A 17,673-nucleotide genomic window follows, 5' to 3' on the forward strand; every position below is an offset into this window, starting at 1 on the left:
ATTATTTCACAACAAATCAACAATTCAAAGCCGTTTGCAAGGTTCATAAGGACTTGATTTGCAAATATGAAGGGTCATTTGAGATCATTGGGCGTGTTGGAGAGGTTGCTTACAAAGTACAACTCCCTCCCTCTACAAAGATTCATCCAGTATTCCATGTGAGTATGCTTAAGCCATATCATGAAGATAAAAATGAACCGAGTAGAGGTGACTCGAATCGAGCTCCACCCATGGTAATTAGATTATTCGACAAAGAGATCAAGAAAATCCTAGCTAATCGAATTGTGTGATGAAAAGGAGTACCACTAAGTATCCAATACTTGATCAAGTGGAAAGGACTCCCAATAACAGAGACTAATTGAAAAACTCGTGAAGATTTGTGGCAATTCCAATAACACCTAGAGCGCTATCATAAACAAAACGTGACGAGGATGTCTGCGCAATAGGTGGGAAAAAATATCAAGATAAATTTTAGAAGGTTAAATTTAACGGTGTTTGTATAATTTTCTGAGGTGTTTAAGAATGCTCTAGATGGCTATGGAACGTTTTAGAATGCCCTAGAAGGTTCTAGAAGACTGTGAAAGGTCATAGAGTATTTTAGAAGAGTGTACATGTATATAGAAATATGAAGAATAGTATGAAATAATCTAAAAGTATTTAGAAAAATGTGGTAGGATAGATCTTTGTAGTGAAGGTTTTGGATGATCAATATAATTTAGACCATTGATTAGATTTAATTATAACCATTCGTTGAGGAGGTAGATGACTATAAATAAGGATGAGAGTTAGAATTTGAATATGTAAGTCATTTGTAACAAATAATTGAATAATAAAATGTTCTTTCTACTAAAATTTTTTTTAAAATATTCTTTCTATCAAAAATTTTTTTTTTATGTTCTCTGTTATTCTTAATTTTTTATTAAATATTGAGGTTAGACTGATTTGATTTTAGTTTATGAAGTTAAATAAATTCAAGTGTTAACACGCAGCAAATAGTTGGTGTCATTATTTAAAAAATTAAAAGATTTTTTAAAAATGTTCGATCAACATAATATTTCTATTTGGTAATCAAACCTCGACTCCAAAAACTAAGTGCCAACTTAACATCATCAATTTCAAAATTTTAGACTCCATTTAATTTGTGTATTTTTTAAATTATTTTATTCTTCACTTTGAAATATATGCCGTCACTCATATCTTAATTATCTTTGTTTTACTCAATAACATCACTCCTTAAAGACTTTATATGTGAGAGGTCAAGCAAACAAGTACTAAATCTCCACCACTTAATCATTTCACACCACATTTTTATGAAAAATTACCATGGAGAATAGATGATTAATTGATTTAGTTTAAGAGACAAAGGACGTATACCACTTTTATTGAAGACTTGAAGTTAAAACAACCTTTTCTCAGATAACATCATCCCTGTTAAATTTCTTTGGCGCACTAGCCACGCTATAAGCCCCACCCTTGAAGGTCTCCTATCCATAACTTTGCATTGAGTTTAAAATATTGGTAGCGTAAAATTATTTATATAATCATTCGGTTATATCTATTTTCTTAAATAATCATTAGTCATTGTACTGATATAGTAATACAATATTAAATATATACACTAAGTCACTAACGGTAAATTACAATTAAATTATTTTTTATTTATAATTAATTTGGTCACGGTAATTCAACAGTTATAATCTATAGTTTAGAGACTAAATAAAAAAAATTAAAATTTTCATAATTCATAAACAAAAATTCGTTATGTATAATTTGTCGATCATACTTATAATTTAGTCATTACAACTTATAATTCAAAAGACAAAAATTTTATTTATATACTAAAATTAGTTATTATGTATTTATATATAGATTATTTAATTTATTTTTAAAATATATTTTATATTTTAATATATATTTTACATCAATAACTAATTTTAATATATATATATATATATATATTTATTATAATTACTAAAAAATAGTCAAAACAGAAGTTAAAAATCAGAGTACAACTGCACTATGGTATATGCCTCATCTACAATATCTTCTCTTGAAGCGATGGGAGTATGGGGCCTTTTTATACAAGAACAATAATATTTTTTATTTTAACAAATAACACAAAAGTGCAAAAGTGGAAATCACAGCTGCCAGCCACCACAATGATATAATTCAACCGAATGGAATTTAATTGCACTATAGCAGTCTCCACCCATTAAAATGACATAAATACCCTCGCACTCCAATCCCATCATTACACACAACACAACTTTGCATCTTCGTGCAATATGGCTTGTGAGTTGTGTCTCGGTTCCTTGCAAAAAAGCTAGTAAGCCAGAAATGAACCACCGTCGTCACTGTATATAAATGCGTAACGGGGTCAAAGCCGCGTTTGGATTCGGAGATCTTGGATCTTCGCCGGATCTCTCCCTCGCATTCTTACGCCACACACATTTGCAACACAACTAGTAAAAACCGGAACGAATTAAATATCTAATCTAATCTCTCAGATCGGAATCTTAACCTTCAAAATCAATCCAAACGCGCCCTTACTAGATCCAACTTTCTCAGATCCCTCACTTTCCCGAGAAATTCCTCTCAGAATTTTCTCACCGCCACTGCTTCGTGCTCTTCTTCTTCCTTCGCAGTCGAGGTCACGGATCCAACAATGTCTCTGCGCTTCAGCTTCAGCAATCGAGCAACCGCTCTCGCTGTTCTCCTCTGCTTGTTCTTCTTCCACCTGTCACCGACCTTCGCTCAGGTTCAGCTCTCTCCGTTTTTATCTGGTTCTTTTGAATTTGCATGCATGAATGGCGCCTATAACGTCTTTGATTTTGTGTGTTTGTGCGTGATAGGATACTCTTGCTCAGAACGGGAAGGAGGATTCCGGTGGATCTGTGGATCTCGGTCGCCGCGGCAAAGTAAGCATCCATGAGTTTCTTTTTTTTAGCTAAACTCCATTACTTGATTGAATTTAGCGATGGAAAATGAAAAGAAAAAATCGGAAGCTAGCAACTATGAATGTAGTGCTCGTCTTTCCAATTGAATGTTTGTGACTTAGCTGTTGCGATTTTTGTGGACAGCTTTGGGAGAATGATGCTGTCGGTGATTCCAAGGATGCTGGCCGTGCGATTACCTTCGATGATGATGGTCTTGGAGTGTTTGATGCATTTTTCGCCAGTCTATCAATGATCATTGTCAGCGAGGTTAGTACAACGACAACTGTTCATGCTCATGTTTGTTCGTAGCTAGCAAGTTGGATTCATAGAGATGGAACGAAAGTTACTTAGCTACATTTTGTATTAGAAGATTGCTATAGGAAGCTGGAGAACTAGTGTGTTCAGTTGCAATTTTCATGTGATTTGTTGTACATTTCTGTTCAGTGAATTATAGGAGCTACCTGTATCTAGTGGGTTGTATAGGATATCAGTTGATTCAACTTTGTTCGCATTGTAGTAGGAGGAACAATTTAGTTGTTATAAATGTTTTGTTAGACGTTGTATGTCTTACGGTTTGGGTTATGTCTTCTAACTGAAGATTCTCTTGCTGCTAGATTGGAGATGAGACATTTATAATAGCAGCTCTTATGGCTATGCGCCATCCAAAGTCCATTGTGTTGTCTGGTGCGCTAACTGCCCTGGTTGTAATGACGGTAGGTGCAAACTTCAGTTACATTTTAGATTTTAATATCATGGAGTGCTTTGTGTATGGTATTGCTAATGTGGCTTCGGCTAGCTTAGAGCACTACTTTGAGCGCTCTAACATTTTATCATTGTTATTAGGATTTAAGTTATGGTGTGTGTCAATCAGGTACTCTCCACTGGACTTGGCAGGATTGTGCCAAATTTAATTTCGAGGAAGCATACAAATAGTGCTGCAACAGGTAAATTTTCTGTCTTAGATGCTGCTGGCACTGCAATTTTTTATGTTGTAATTTGCAATTTCTGATTAGGTCATCATGTATTCGTGTCTGTTTCATTTGCTGCATATTTAGTTATGTCTTTTGTTCATGGAGACAAGGCTATTGTGTGATTAGGTTGTATGAGATGAAACCCATGAAAATTCCAATAAATAGAAAGTTGGAAACTACTAATGTTACTAACATCACCAGAATTTAATGTGGTTTAACAAACCAAAATTATTAGTTACATAACCAATTGCGTGTCTTTTTTATTGCCATGTATACCTTATTGAATTACTTGCTTAAAAAATTACATTCACGTTCTCATTTTTACTTATGCTCCAATATTTGTCTACAAGTTAACGTGTTTGTGACATAAGATGATGGTGAGCCTATGTTTTTTATCATGTGCAGTTCTATATGCTTTCTTTGGGTTGCGATTGCTGTATATTGCTTGGAGATCATCAGATTCAAAATCTTCACAGAAGAAAGAAATGGAAGAAGTATGTTTTTGACACTAGTAAAATGCTTTTTAAGTTATAGACCTGGAAAAACTGTTGCTCCAAGTGCCTAAGTTTTGCACGAAATATTGTAGTTTTCCTGTTTTTCTTCCATCTGGTCATTTTGGAAGGAGCTGTATTGATTACCTGTAGGCATATTGATGCAGACTCTTGTACAGTTGATGTATTTAAGTGTGTTATGGTTCAGAAAAATTTAAAAGATAAAACCCTGTATGGTTTAAATTTTGGTAATTGCTAAGAATTTGTTTGTGTACTAGGTTGAAGAAAAGCTTGAAAGTGGACAAGGGAAAAGTTCATTTCGGCGGATCTTTTCAAGATTCTGTACACCAATATTTCTGGAGGCAAGTGCAACTTTTGGATCACATGCTTGATTAGAAGACAATATTCTCATCTCTAACTTTTTTTTCCATTTTTTTTATTGCAGTCATTCATTTTAACATTTCTTGCTGAGTGGGGTGATCGTAGCCAGATTGCAACAATTGCAGTAAGAAACTAGAATTTCTTCTTTTGTTCAATTTTTGTCTCCTGTATATTTTTGTACTATTTGGTGCACATGACTCTGATTTTTCACATTCTGAATTTGTTTGTGCAGCTGGCAACTCACAAAAATGCAGTGGGAGTAGCAATGGGGGCAACAATAGGGCACACAATCTGCACTTCACTGGCAGTGGTGGGAGGAAGCATGCTGGCTTCTAAGATCTCCCAACGCACGGTAGCCATGGTCGGTGGCTTTCTCTTCCTCGGCTTTTCCTTGTCTTCATACTTCTACCCTCCACTATGATTAACAACTGTAGATTAATTGTCATTCTTAATAGTTTCTAGTTTTCCCCTGAAATCAGTGAAATGTTGTCCCACCTCTTTTTACATAACGTCGAAGTGATTACCCTTGTTATAGTATTCTATTGTACTTAGCTGTAAGGAAAGCTCTATACGAAGTGAAACAGGAGATTTTGTATGTCAATTCTTTTTTGTAAAATATTTTGTTTTAATATCATAAAATTTGTTGGTTCGCATATCATGATTGGTCCACTGTTGTGAATTAATCTTGGTTTAATGGGTTTGTCAGATTGACGTATATTGTAAATATTATGTGAACATAAATCGGCTAGAAACTGCTGTGTATAATAGGTTCCCAAGTTGTATAGAGTATGGACCAACTTCATCTCAACGGTGTTATGATGAGTTAATGACGTAGTACTGCCCAGCAATGGGCGTAGACTTAATTGTATCTACATTTTTATTTGCGCAAAATTTAACCAAGAACAGTTTTTTTTTTTTGGTGTGAAGAGTTATTTTGAACGTCATTTTGTTTTAATTATACGATAATTCATAACAAAATGATGCAAATGCTTATCCAAGATTCCAATTAATAGTATTACGCTATAACATCTAAAAGAAATATATACTGACGCATGCATGTAGAAAAGATGAATTAATAAAGCATTATCTTCTTTTTACCCCTTTCCACACATAAATCAAAATCATATCAGATTAGTAATATATGTACAACAATCTTGAATAACTGCAAAATGAAGTTGTTGTATTCAGTTATGATAAAATCTATACAGAAATAAGTGCATGCAATAAACTATCTACATAACCAATGTAAGATTTGATTCTTGAATTATAGATGGATCGGGGTCATTAGTTTTCCATCTTTAGCAACATGCCTACATTCATGTAAAGTTGTAAACTATACAAAAGATCTCTAGAATATTGTAACTTAAACTCTAATGACCCAAATTCTTTTGTAGTACAACGCTTATGTAGAATGATATTATATGCATGGGTTATCGTTCTTGGAAATACCATGTCTCTCAAATTTCAGTGACCAATTTTCTCAATGCCACCACCCCAATTCACACCCCTTGGCGCTATTCATGCTCAAAACTACTTCACTCCACCATATCCTATGCCCCAAAATCGGCATCACGGAAACCCATAGGTGCTTTTCATGCAAGCTTCATCAAGAAAGGTGCCCTTCAAACTATAAACTTGGTTAACCATCTTCTGACCCTCTATGTTAAACACAACAAATTGGACTATGCCCAGAAGCTGTTCGATGAAATTCCCCACAGAGACACTCACACTTGGACCATCCTTATATCTGGTTTTGCTAGAACTGGCTCCTCAGTGGCGGCCTTTGACCTTTTCAGGGAAATGCAGGAAAAGGATGCTTCCCCGAATCACTATACATTGTCTAGTGTATCCAAGTGTTGCTCAGCGGAGAACAATCTCTCACTGGGTAAGGAGATTCATGGTTGGATTCTGAGGAATGGGGTTGGTGGTGATGTTGTGCTGAAGAATTCTATCCTTGATCTTTACTTGAAGTGCAAGGCTTTTGGATATGCAGAGAGGTTCTTCAATTTGATGAATGAGAGGGATGTTGTGTCATGGAATATAATGATTGGCGCATATCTGCGAGTGGGAGATGCAGAGAAGTCTCTTGAGATGTTCAATAACTTGCCTTACAAGGATGTGGTCAGTTGGAATACAATCATAGATGGGCTAATGCAATGTGGTTATGAAACATGCGCATTGGAGCAGCTCTATTGTATGGTGGAACATGGGACGGAGTTCACTGCAGCCACACTATCCATAGCACTTATTTTGACTTCTTCATTGTCACTTTTGGAGATTGGAAAACAACTTCATGGGCAGGCCTTAAAATATGGTTTTAATTGTAATGGCTTTGTGCGGAGTTCACTTGTAGAAATGTATTGCAAGTGTGGGAGAACGGATAAGGCATCTATAGTTCTCAGAGATATACCTCTGAATTCTCTAAGAATAGGGAATGCTGGAACTGAGGAATCAAATTCAGAAATGATTTCATGGAGTTCGATGGTTTCTGGTTACGTTTGGAATGGCAAGTATGAAGATGCTTTAAAATCTTTCAAGTCAATGGTCCGGGAACTGGTTGTAGTGGAAATTCGGACCGTCACAACCATTATTTCAGCTTGTGCCAGCGCTGGAATCTTGGAATTCGGTCAGCAGACGCATGCTTACATTCAGAAAATTGGGCACAGAATTGATGCTTATGTTGGTTCATCCTTAATTGATATGTATTCTAAATCCGGTAGCTTGGATGATTCCTGGAAGATTTTCAGACAAATCTTAGAACCGAATGTTGTCTTATGGACTTCAATGATATCTAGCTGTGCGCTACACAGTCAGGGGAGGCAGGCAATCAGTCTTTTTGATGAAATGTTGAAACAGGGTATTTTACCAAATGAGGTTACATTTTTAGGGGTTTTAAATGCATGCAGCCATGTAGGGCTGCTTGAAGAAGGCTGTAAGTACTTTAGAATGATGAAAGATATTTATCACTACAATCTTGGAGTTGAACATTGCACTTCCATGGTTGATCTTTATGGTCGAGCAGGTCGCTTAATCGAGGCAAAGAACTTTATCTTTGAAAATGGCATCTCCCACTTGACTTCTGTATGGAAATCCCTTTTATCGTCATGCCGGCTTCACAAAAATTTTGAGATGGGGAAAAGGGTTTCTGATATCCTACTTCAACTTGCACCATCTGATCCAGGAGCCTATGTTCTGCTATCAAATATGTGTTCTTCAAATCATCGATGGGACGAGGCAGCAAAGCTAAGGAGTTTAATGCATCAAAGAGGTGTCAAGAAGCAGCCAGGTCAATCTTGGATTCAGCTAAGGGATCAGATCCACACCTTTGTCATGGGAGATAGGTCTCATCCACAAGACAAGGAGATATATTCATATCTTGACAATTTAATTGGAAGGTTGAAGGAAATCGGCTATTCCCTTGATGCCAATCTTGTCATGCAGGATGTAGAAGAAGAACAAGGGGAAGTACTTATTGGTCATCATAGTGAAAAACTTGCAGTTGTCTTTGGCATCATTAACACTGCTCCTAAGATGCCGATTCGAATTATGAAGAACCTCCGCATTTGTACCGATTGCCATAAGTTCATCAAGTATGCTTCTCAGCTTCTAGAACGAGAAATAATCGTCAGAGACATTCATAGGTTCCATCATTTTAGGCATGGCCATTGCTCTTGTGGAGATTATTGGTGACAATTGACAAAAGCCAAAATTATATTATACATAATTACCTAGTCTATATAGAATATTTCTGAAACCACTTTTCATTCTTTAGCATGTAAATCTTAACTCACCAGACACCAGTCCATCCGAGCCTTGTAGGCTGTAGCAGTAGCAAAAATTGACAGCAAATTCTTGTTCTAGTACTGGTTTCAGGTTAGTTTCAATTTCTGGTTTATATCTTCTATTCTATTCTGTTTTAATTTATTAAAGTACATGTTAGGCTGACCAATAATTTCAATCTAGATATCGTTTGTGATCTAGAAAGCACGGACACTTTCCTGAATTGTCGAGTCTACATGTCAAGCACATTACAAACACTAACACCCAATGCTACTTGTCTAAAACATGTCTTATGCCTCCAACTATGTCTTGATAAAAAATCAAAATATAAGGTGGCCAAATTTTCAACTCATGACAAGTTAACAATCACATCCTTTGTAATGGTAGCATGATATGATGTCTTCTCTAAGCAATTTCTAATAATAAAAAAATAGTGACTAAAATTAACAGAACTCTTCTTCACTTACCCTTCCAACAATCCATTCTGGTTTGATACGACACATATCTTAGTTATGGTTTATAAAAATCCCAACCAAGAATCAACCCCTAATAAGCATCTTGACTGAAAGTAAAAAATCCTGTGCTGTCTCATATTTCTGCAAACTATATTCCAGAACAGTGCTCACCTAACCATTTTGATGCTTTGCAGAAGGTTATGATCATATACGCCAAAGAAACTCTGGCAAAGTTCTTTGTTTATATGCATTCTGGCACCAGGTCCTGTATCTTCAAATTTTTAACAATAGAAAAAATCTTACAACACTATTGTATTGCATTGTTTCAGAACAGGGTGGTGGAAGGTATAAAAGAGGAAAACAATTGTTAAATTCGGCATGACTGAATGGAAAGCAATTGAAAATGTTGTACGAAGCATTATTTGAAATTTCTTTCGTGAATCGTGAAGAGTAAAATTAGTGATTTCACCTTTATGTATAACAGCAAATTGAAAAAGAAAGACCATATTCACTCTTACATTAATAAATTACATCGTCATAATCACAATTTATTAATAAAGTGCATATAATGTTAAATTTATATATATATTTTTGTATTCTTCGGTACCTGTGTGTTCTGCAGGCTAAAGATTAATTCGTCACAAACTTGACCTCTTTTTAAAGGTTTTGTCGTTGGTCAATAACTTACTGCATGCACGCGCAAGGAATGATTCAAACTTTCGATACTTACTTAATTAGATCAGTGAGCTAACTACTAAACTAACTCAGCTTGGTTTAAAAAAAATAAGACACGTATTAAGAATCATTTGATGCTTCTAGTCCTGCTCTCTTTATTGGAATAGTTGATTCTCAAGGTTTAATCTACACAATGTTTAGTTCTTTATCGGTTTTACACCAATCATGCATAGGCTAGGTGAACAATATTGTTAGTTAGGATAAAGACAAAAGATTATGCCATTTATTATTTTGAGTGTTTTATTAACATTAAGGAACAGTTGCTATCCATATACCATGATATTAATATATTATGAGTATGTATTTGTTAGACTTGTAAATTTATAATTAAAGGAAATAATAATGGTTTGGGAGAGTGCTTTAAAACTTGGAACAAGGTGCCGAATTTATAATGTAAAATGATGATGAAACCATTTAGGATGGAAACATTGCAAAATGCTAGTTTATGATTTCAATTTGAGAATTAGTTTAATTTTGCAATAGAAATCATTTGTTTAATAAAATAACAATAATAACAAGAGTAAAGTATCGTTTTTGTCTCCAAAATTTAGGGTAAATCTCAAAGTTGTCTCTAACGTTTAAATCGTCTTATTTAAGTCTCTAACGTTTTAAAACCGTCTCAATGTTGTCCTGCCGCTGGATCTGTTAACAGAATTGACGGTGGGACAAAATTGAGACGATTTTGAAACATTAGGGACTTAAATAGGACGAAAACATTGGAAACGAAAATGAAACATTACTTTTTTAAAAAATTACTAAATCAAGTAAAATGAAAGTAAATTTTAACCGAATAAATTGCATTACGAATTCAAGATTTTTTACACATCATAAAATACTTGTAGAATGACTAATAGATAAACTTTCGAAAAAAGAAAAAATAACTAGGATACATATATAATAAAGTATAAATTATATCTTTTTGTCTTTAATATATTGAACTTCTTTAATATTTAATTTAAATAAATTTTATTTTAACTTTGAAATAAATTTTAATTTTATCTTTTAATAATAATAATAATTTCTTTTTTATACATAGTTATTCAATTATTTTTTTATCACATCTAAATAAATTACTCTTAATCACATTGCTTTCATTTTAAGTAAATTTATTTTTTAAAAATTTTACTCTTAAAGATTTTTACTCATTATTAAATATTTGTAGAATGATTAGCACATAAATTTGTAAAAAAAAATATAATACATATACAATGAAGTATAAATTATATTTTTTTTTGTCTCTGATATACCAAATTTCTTTAATATTTAATTTACTTAAACTTTATTTTTAATTTTAAATAAATTTTAATTTTATCCTTCAATAATATCAATCTTTTATGGTAGATAATTATTCAATTATTTTTTTAATTGCATCTAAATAAATTATTCTTAATCACATTACTTTCATTTTAAATATTTTTTTTAAATTTTTAATCATATTACTTTCATTCTAAGTAAAAAATAATTATTTGTCGTAAAATAACTGAAATTATTGAAGCAAAAAAAAAATAAAATTCATTTAAAAGTTAGAAATAAGGTTTAATTAAAATTCTTTAATGTTTAATTTAATTAAAATACTACTAGTCATTCTACATGTATTTTATGACGAGTAAAAATCTTAAATTTGTATAATGCAATTCATTCCATTAAAATTTACTTTTATTTTACTTGATTTGGTAATTTTTTTAAAAAGTAATGTTTCATTTTTATTCCCAACGTTTTTGTCCTATTTAAGTCTATAATGTTTTAAAATCGTTTCAATTTTGTCCCACCGTCCATTTTGTTAACAGAGATCTAACGACAGGACAACATTGAGACGATTTTAAAACGTTAGAGGCTTAAATAAGACCATTTAAATATGAGACTTACTCCAAACGTTTAGAACAAAAATAATATTTTATTCTAAAAATAATTTTTCACGTGTTCAATTTTTATTGGTAGGATATATTAAGTGATGACATACTTATAGAATAGATAATCCCTATAAGTAATGTTATGTAACTAATTTTTTTAAAATTATTTTATTCATCTTAAATTTTAAAGTCTAGATCATAAATTTTAAATCCTAATTTTTACATTATGAATTTAAACTCTAAAATTAATTAATATTGGCTAATTAAAAGTTAGTTATCTGTTCTTTCACAATCACTATCATCATCTAACATTTTGTTTCATTAAGCTTTAATCTTGAGAATCTAATAATGTAAATTGATAAATTCCTATGATGAGTTCAATGTTTTTCAGTCATCACTTTTTTTAAATATAGAGAGATTAATAAGGTCAAAAAAAGAAAAGAAAGAAAGAAAGAGTAAGAACATAACTATGTAAACTTTATTAACATGCTAAGCTTCTGTTAATCAGCATACATCAGATTTAGTAAGTGAAATTAGATAACTTAACCTTCTGCCTTCAACAAACGCATTTTCTATTCCTACAATCAATGATGCCTTTTCTTCTTTGGATTCAAGAAATATCAGATTTTGGTCTCAATCTCCATGAGGTGGTGGAGGAGATTCATTCCAAATAGGTCGCTTCACTTCCACTACTTCCACTTCGAGTCCAAAACAAGTAAACAAAACAACAAATATTTCAAAAAAGTAAAAGGGAAAAAAAAAAAAACACTAAACGTATACTATAATATAGACCTACTAAATAAAACATAAAAATGAAACATTTTAAAAAGAAAAGAAAAGAAAATTGTTGATGAATTATTGTAGAAGACAGGTAAGCGAAAGAAAAGTAGTATGTGATCTGATCCTCGTTCTTAGTAATTGGTTTTGTTTAGCCACTCACTACTCAACCAATTTTTTTTTCCAATGTGAAATGATGTCAAATTCGTTAGAGACACATAAAGTGAAATTGATAGATTTTGATATTATGATATAATAATAGAGAAATTTTTAGGATCACGAATTTTTAATATTTTTTGTCATTGTTTAACTAGTATAAACAGTAAATTGTTTTTAATAAATAAATTTTATTAATTTATATATGTAAATTAAAAATATGATATGTATAAATTATATTGATTTATGTGTATAAATACTAATAAATATAAGTGTAAATTATATATTTTTTGTGTGTAAAAAATTTCTATAAATATATATATAAATTATTATTAATCAAATACAGATAAAAAATAATAATATTTGCTGCCGGTGTAACATTGTTCGTAATAATGTAAAGTAATAGTACATTGCAATTTTTGTAGCTAAACACCTCAAACATACATACCCCCTAACTATATGTTATTATATGTGTGTGTATATGTCCCTTTCACCTACCAAACGGACATTAAATTATATTAATTAAATATATTTTATTTATCTATGTAGCTAGCTTGACTTTCCATACGTAATAATAATAACATGCTTCATAACAAATTCAATTTAAGGGTAAGGAAAATGAGTGCTTCTTGATTATGTTATGTGTAGCATATGATTATGATTAATATATAATAACATTTAGCAACAACTTTTGCTATAGCCTATGACTATATATTATACTTGTCAAATCTTAGTTCATGGTACTTGCATCTTTGTTTGCTCATAGAAAATGAGACAAAGAATGGAGAGGCTTGTGATTCTTCCCTTCTCTGCTGGTTGTATCTCTGAGGCTAGTGTTGCTGTTGGTCTTCCACAACCAAGAAGATCAAAATCACTTTCCAATACTTCAATTGATCCAATAAGTCTCTCTCTCATTATTTTTTTATTATCTTTCATAATTTTCTTATTTTTGTGATGAGTTGTAAAAACAACAGAATTTGGGTGGGTTAATTTGTGTTTTTATTTTTAGTAATTTTTATTTTTAAAATTTTATAGAAAATAAAAAAAATAAGAAGTGAAAATATAAAATAAAATTTTATTATTTTTATTGTTTTTCTTTTTTCTTTGCAAAATCTTAAAAAAAATAAAAATAAAAACACAAACTAAATGTACACTAAATTATTGGTTGTCTATGTTTATGTGTTGATCATGCTTTGCGGCATGATATAATAAGATCAGATCTCCATTCTCTGAGTTTTGAGTACTTAATGAATGAGTTTATAATATGTAATTATATTTCAAATGCTTCATTTGTATCTGATTTTTTTTTCTTTTCGTTAATTATGTGATAAGTTTAGAAGGATCTAAAGGTCCTGAAGATTCAGATGCTTCCACTGGTGAAAACGTGAAGAACCCTATGAGATTACTTGACAATGTTCCCAAGCCTAACATATCCACCGGCTTTAATAGGTTGGTCAAGGGTTTCAAGAACATCTCTCAACTATTTGGTGAGTCTAGTTGTGTTAGGATTATATGATTTTTAGGTTCAAACTAAACATATTGTTAAGAAAATATTACTTACCACTTGTCTTAATACTTTTTATATTGAATATAAATAAACGGTTTTCACATGAGTACTTGAAAATTTGATTTTTCTAAGATTCTTAAAAACTAATCTGTGATTCAATCCATAGAGTTAGAAATTTAAAATTAAATGAGATATAATAAAATAAAAGGACAGATCGATTCATAACTTTTTGGTCCGCAAACATTTAAGTTCTCGACTTTTTTAAAATCTGGATATATCGATCCTTAAGTCTAATTTGTTCAATTTTAAAAATTTTTTCACGTGTGCATCTATGTACAAAGGGAGTCATGTTTGATTTTTTTGTTCAGTCTGACGGAACCAAGTGAAGATGAGGAATCAATATCTCTAGGTTTTGAAAATGTCAGTGACTTAAATGTATTTTCAAATACTCCAAGACTTAAATGTCTGCAGATCAAAAAGTCAAGAATCTATTTGTCATTTTTTCGTATATTTATATATATAATATATTTTTTAAAATAATTTTTTGTATTTTATTATTTTGACCGATTTTTCTATTTTTGAATGATTTAATGACAACCAATTTTTGTCCAAAATTGTAAACTGAATTAATTTAGTAGTTGGTTTCAAATAACCTGATCAAACCGACCGTTCAATCCAATTTCCAAAACTAATAGATTTTCTTGTTTAAAAAAATTTATTTACCCCCCTAATTCCTAACCGAATAATCATTTTTCTAATTAAAAATAATTTAGGAGGATAAATCATTCCTTTGGCCATAATTTCTATAAACAAATTAACCATGAAGCATAATTATGATGTGGTTTAATTATTTTATAGTGGAGAAAGATGATGATGAGGAGGATGATTTTGAAGAACTAGACATGGACATGGAAATAGGGTGCCCAACAGATGTACAACATGTTACACACATTGGTTTGGATGGAATCACAACAACAACAACAATAGCACCAACAAATGCACCACCATCATCTTCATCTTCTTCTTCTTCTGTTGACTCCATTAAAGGATGGGATCATCTAATACCCCATGAGCTTCTCACCCTCTCTGCTCATCAATCTTTGCTACAACAATATGATGAGGTTCCTAGTTTGGACCCTAAACTTGAGCCTCCATCATGTTCTCCAATGAAGTCTTCTTCTTCTTCTAATTAATATAACTTTGCATTTCATGTATATGATACATGAAGAAATAGCTCCTTGCTATTATATATATGCAAGCAAGATTTGATTGTTGTGGAAATATATATATATTTTATAGTGAGTTGCATTTACTATTATGTTGGTCATGATTGTATTTGTATGTAAATGCATAAACCAAGGTGATATATATGTCTCAGTTTGTAACTATTCCTAGCACATATATAATGCCTATAATTTTTTTTAGGAAGATTTTAGAATAAGTCTAATGGAAAGAGTAGGACTTTACCAAATCCATAGGAACTAATTATTGTTTTCTAATTGGGATTAACCATTTAACTATAGATGCATGTTATAATTAAATACTATGCTACTCTTTGCTCATCAATTTTGTTATCCACAAATTAAATTAAGATGAGAGAACAAGAGGGGGAATTTAGCATTGTAACAAAAGTGAGAGTCATTCATATACACATCCATCTCAATTCAACACTAGAAATCATTATATCATTCCTTGGTACAATTCATTGAGATTGAATATTTAGTAGATAAACCAAAGAAATTAAAATTTCTAAGTTTCTTCACTTGAAGTAGTAAGGCAGGTCCAAAACATAGAGAAGGAAGTAGGCCCAAGTAACACCGGAGATTCCTCCGAAGAAGAATCCACCGGTGAACTTGGCCCAACCGTCCGCTGTTTGGAGCTGATCGGGCTCCTTCTTGCGGCCGGTTAGGGTCAAAGATGGCGCGGTCGACGGCTGCCCTTCATTGAAGGATGCAACTCCATAGATTGTGAGGCAAATGCTTAGGATCACAACAAGTCCGGCGGCGGCGAGGGAGCCGGCACCACCGGCATAGGGAGTGTTCCTTAAAGGCCCGGCCTTTACAAATGGGCCTACTAGGAGGAAGCCATGGGCCAAGCCCACTTCAACTCCCCTTAATAGTGGGTTAACTGCTGTTCTATATGCTGGGAGGTTGGAGAGGTACCATGCAATCAATGGGCTTGATGTGATTGGGGTTTCAAGGCTTCCAATGAAAGGGTCACCATTAATTGGTTGAATCACTTGATATGTTGGCTGCAATTGAAGTGCACATTGCAATAATTATCAAAACACCAATGATTAGTGGTTTAACAATTAGTATAAGACTGTCCTAAAATTTTCTTAAAGAAATACATCATTTGCAATATTATCTAAGCTCAAAAGAGAAGATAGAATTATGTAATTTACTTTGAATTTTTTCATATGCTTACATCATAATTATAACCCTAAACCCATTTCTTGACCCTACTTACAAAAATATACTTTAAAAATTGAATGTGCAATTCATCTACATGATTGAAACACTTCATGAGACAATTAATGATAGAAAACACTAAACTATATATATGCATAAGTAACACATTAATTTGATAAACTATATAATAGTAAGCATAAATAGCATGGAAAATGTACCTTCTCAGATTGAATGGCCTTAACAGAGAAGGTGAAATGTCTTCTAGAAGGAGAGAACTTCAATGGAGAAGAGCCAGCAAAGCCCTTAGGAGTGACAAGAGGCCTAGTGAAGCTTGACTTGAGCTGGCTAACCATTGGAGAAGAAGCTGCCATGTTTGCTTCTTAGAGATCCAACAAAGAAAGAGAGAGTTGCTACTACACAAAGTGAGTGACAGGATTTGGCTAAGTACTTCCATAGCTATCTATCAATGCATGAGATCAAAGTTGTGGCTGTTGAAGCCTCTCACACCTCATTGGTTGATATGCATATCAAAACCTTATCCCTTATCCAAACCCCAACTTTCTTTTCATTTTTTATTTTTTTACTTTTTTTTTTATTTTGTTATTTTTTCAGTTGATATCTTGGTTTCCTAATGGGCTCTTTGGGTTGGGGTTGACCCCTTTGTATACAGGCTCTTCTTTCCCATTCAACCCATCAACACATGGCAATACAAACTCCAAAGTTCCAGACCAAAAGGAAAAAAACAAAAAAAAACTCTAAAGTTTAAGAGTGAGAGATCAAACTTTACTTTCTAAAGTAAAACTTAAAATTTAGAGGATTGAAATCCTTAATTTGGAGAATAAATCAGTAAACCATAAAAGATACTTCTGAATCATTAAATTGGTAAAAGAGGGTATTCACCAATTTTGCTAATGATAAAAATATTTTAAAATGCAGCAAAAGTATTCGAGGGTCAAATATATATTCTCAAAAAAAAATATTAGAGGTCGAATTTTAATACAAATTTTTTGTAATATGATTATAAAAGTAAAATATTTATATCATTGAAATTTGGTGATTTTACATTGAGTTAAAATTATTTCGTGATTTTTTGGTTAATGGTCAAAAATATCTTTTAAAAAACAAAAAAAATATAAAAATTAAATTTTGGTTTTTTTGCATGCAAATTCTAAATAATTATTTAATATTTTTAAAAATATTGAATCAAATATATAAATAATTTG

General features: G+C 32.0%; 3 protein-coding genes across 3 annotated transcripts; 2 read left to right on the forward strand and 1 right to left on the reverse strand.

The window, feature by feature from the left end:
* The first annotated feature begins 2,224 nt into the window (after nt 1-2,224).
* LOC112743240 (pentatricopeptide repeat-containing protein At5g04780, mitochondrial) lies at nt 2,225-8,674 on the forward strand. The gene is made up of 10 exons (XM_025792459.3): nt 2,225-2,758; nt 2,853-2,918; nt 3,081-3,203; nt 3,551-3,649; nt 3,808-3,880; nt 4,313-4,401; nt 4,677-4,760; nt 4,844-4,903; nt 5,012-5,197; nt 6,190-8,674. The coding sequence occupies exons 1-10, from the start codon at nt 2,666-2,668 to the stop codon at nt 8,467-8,469; spliced, it is 3,153 nt and encodes a 1,050-aa protein (XP_025648244.1). The 5' UTR covers nt 2,225-2,665; the 3' UTR covers nt 8,470-8,674.
* Nucleotides 8,675-13,100: 4,426 nt separating this feature from the next.
* LOC112744253 (CRIB domain-containing protein RIC4) lies at nt 13,101-16,292 on the forward strand. The gene is made up of 3 exons (XM_072215484.1): nt 13,101-13,434; nt 13,870-14,019; nt 14,898-16,292. Exons 1-3 carry the CDS (start codon nt 13,302-13,304, stop codon nt 15,230-15,232), a joined length of 618 nt encoding a protein of 205 aa, XP_072071585.1. The 5' UTR covers nt 13,101-13,301; the 3' UTR covers nt 15,233-16,292.
* On the reverse strand, nt 15,660-17,126 carry LOC112744254 (photosystem I reaction center subunit XI, chloroplastic). Its single transcript, XM_025793819.2, has 2 exons — nt 16,669-17,126; nt 15,660-16,290 (listed from the first exon to the last, which is right to left on the reverse strand). The coding sequence occupies exons 1-2, from the start codon at nt 16,819-16,821 to the stop codon at nt 15,799-15,801; spliced, it is 645 nt and encodes a 214-aa protein (XP_025649604.1). The 5' UTR covers nt 16,822-17,126; the 3' UTR covers nt 15,660-15,798.
* Between the last annotated feature and the right edge of the window lie 547 nt (nt 17,127-17,673).

This window comes from Arachis hypogaea, chromosome 14 (genome assembly GCF_003086295.3).
Source record: "Arachis hypogaea cultivar Tifrunner chromosome 14, arahy.Tifrunner.gnm2.J5K5, whole genome shotgun sequence".
In the NCBI taxonomy this organism is placed as follows: Eukaryota; Viridiplantae; Streptophyta; class Magnoliopsida; order Fabales; family Fabaceae; genus Arachis; species Arachis hypogaea.

Excerpts from the sequence above, each read along its gene's own strand:
- LOC112744254 (XM_025793819.2), bottom strand. The coding sequence starts at position 16,821 with ATGGCAGCTTCTTCTCCAATGGTTAGCCAGCTCAAGTCAAGCTTCACT. Across the intron at positions 16,291-16,668 it reads AGGCCATTCAATCTGAGAAG|CCAACATATCAAGTGATTCA; the intron begins GTACATTTTCCA and ends CTTCAATTGCAG.
- LOC112744253 (XM_072215484.1), top strand. The coding sequence starts at position 13,302 with ATGAGACAAAGAATGGAGAGGCTTGTGATTCTTCCCTTCTCTGCTGGT. Across the intron at positions 13,435-13,869 it reads TACTTCAATTGATCCAATAA|AAGGATCTAAAGGTCCTGAA; the intron begins GTCTCTCTCTCA and ends TGATAAGTTTAG. Across the intron at positions 14,020-14,897 it reads GAACATCTCTCAACTATTTG|TGGAGAAAGATGATGATGAG; the intron begins GTGAGTCTAGTT and ends ATTATTTTATAG.
- LOC112743240 (XM_025792459.3), top strand. The coding sequence starts at position 2,666 with ATGTCTCTGCGCTTCAGCTTCAGCAATCGAGCAACCGCTCTCGCTGTT. Across the intron at positions 4,761-4,843 it reads GTACACCAATATTTCTGGAG|TCATTCATTTTAACATTTCT; the intron begins GCAAGTGCAACT and ends TTTTTATTGCAG. Across the intron at positions 4,904-5,011 it reads GCCAGATTGCAACAATTGCA|CTGGCAACTCACAAAAATGC; the intron begins GTAAGAAACTAG and ends TTGTTTGTGCAG.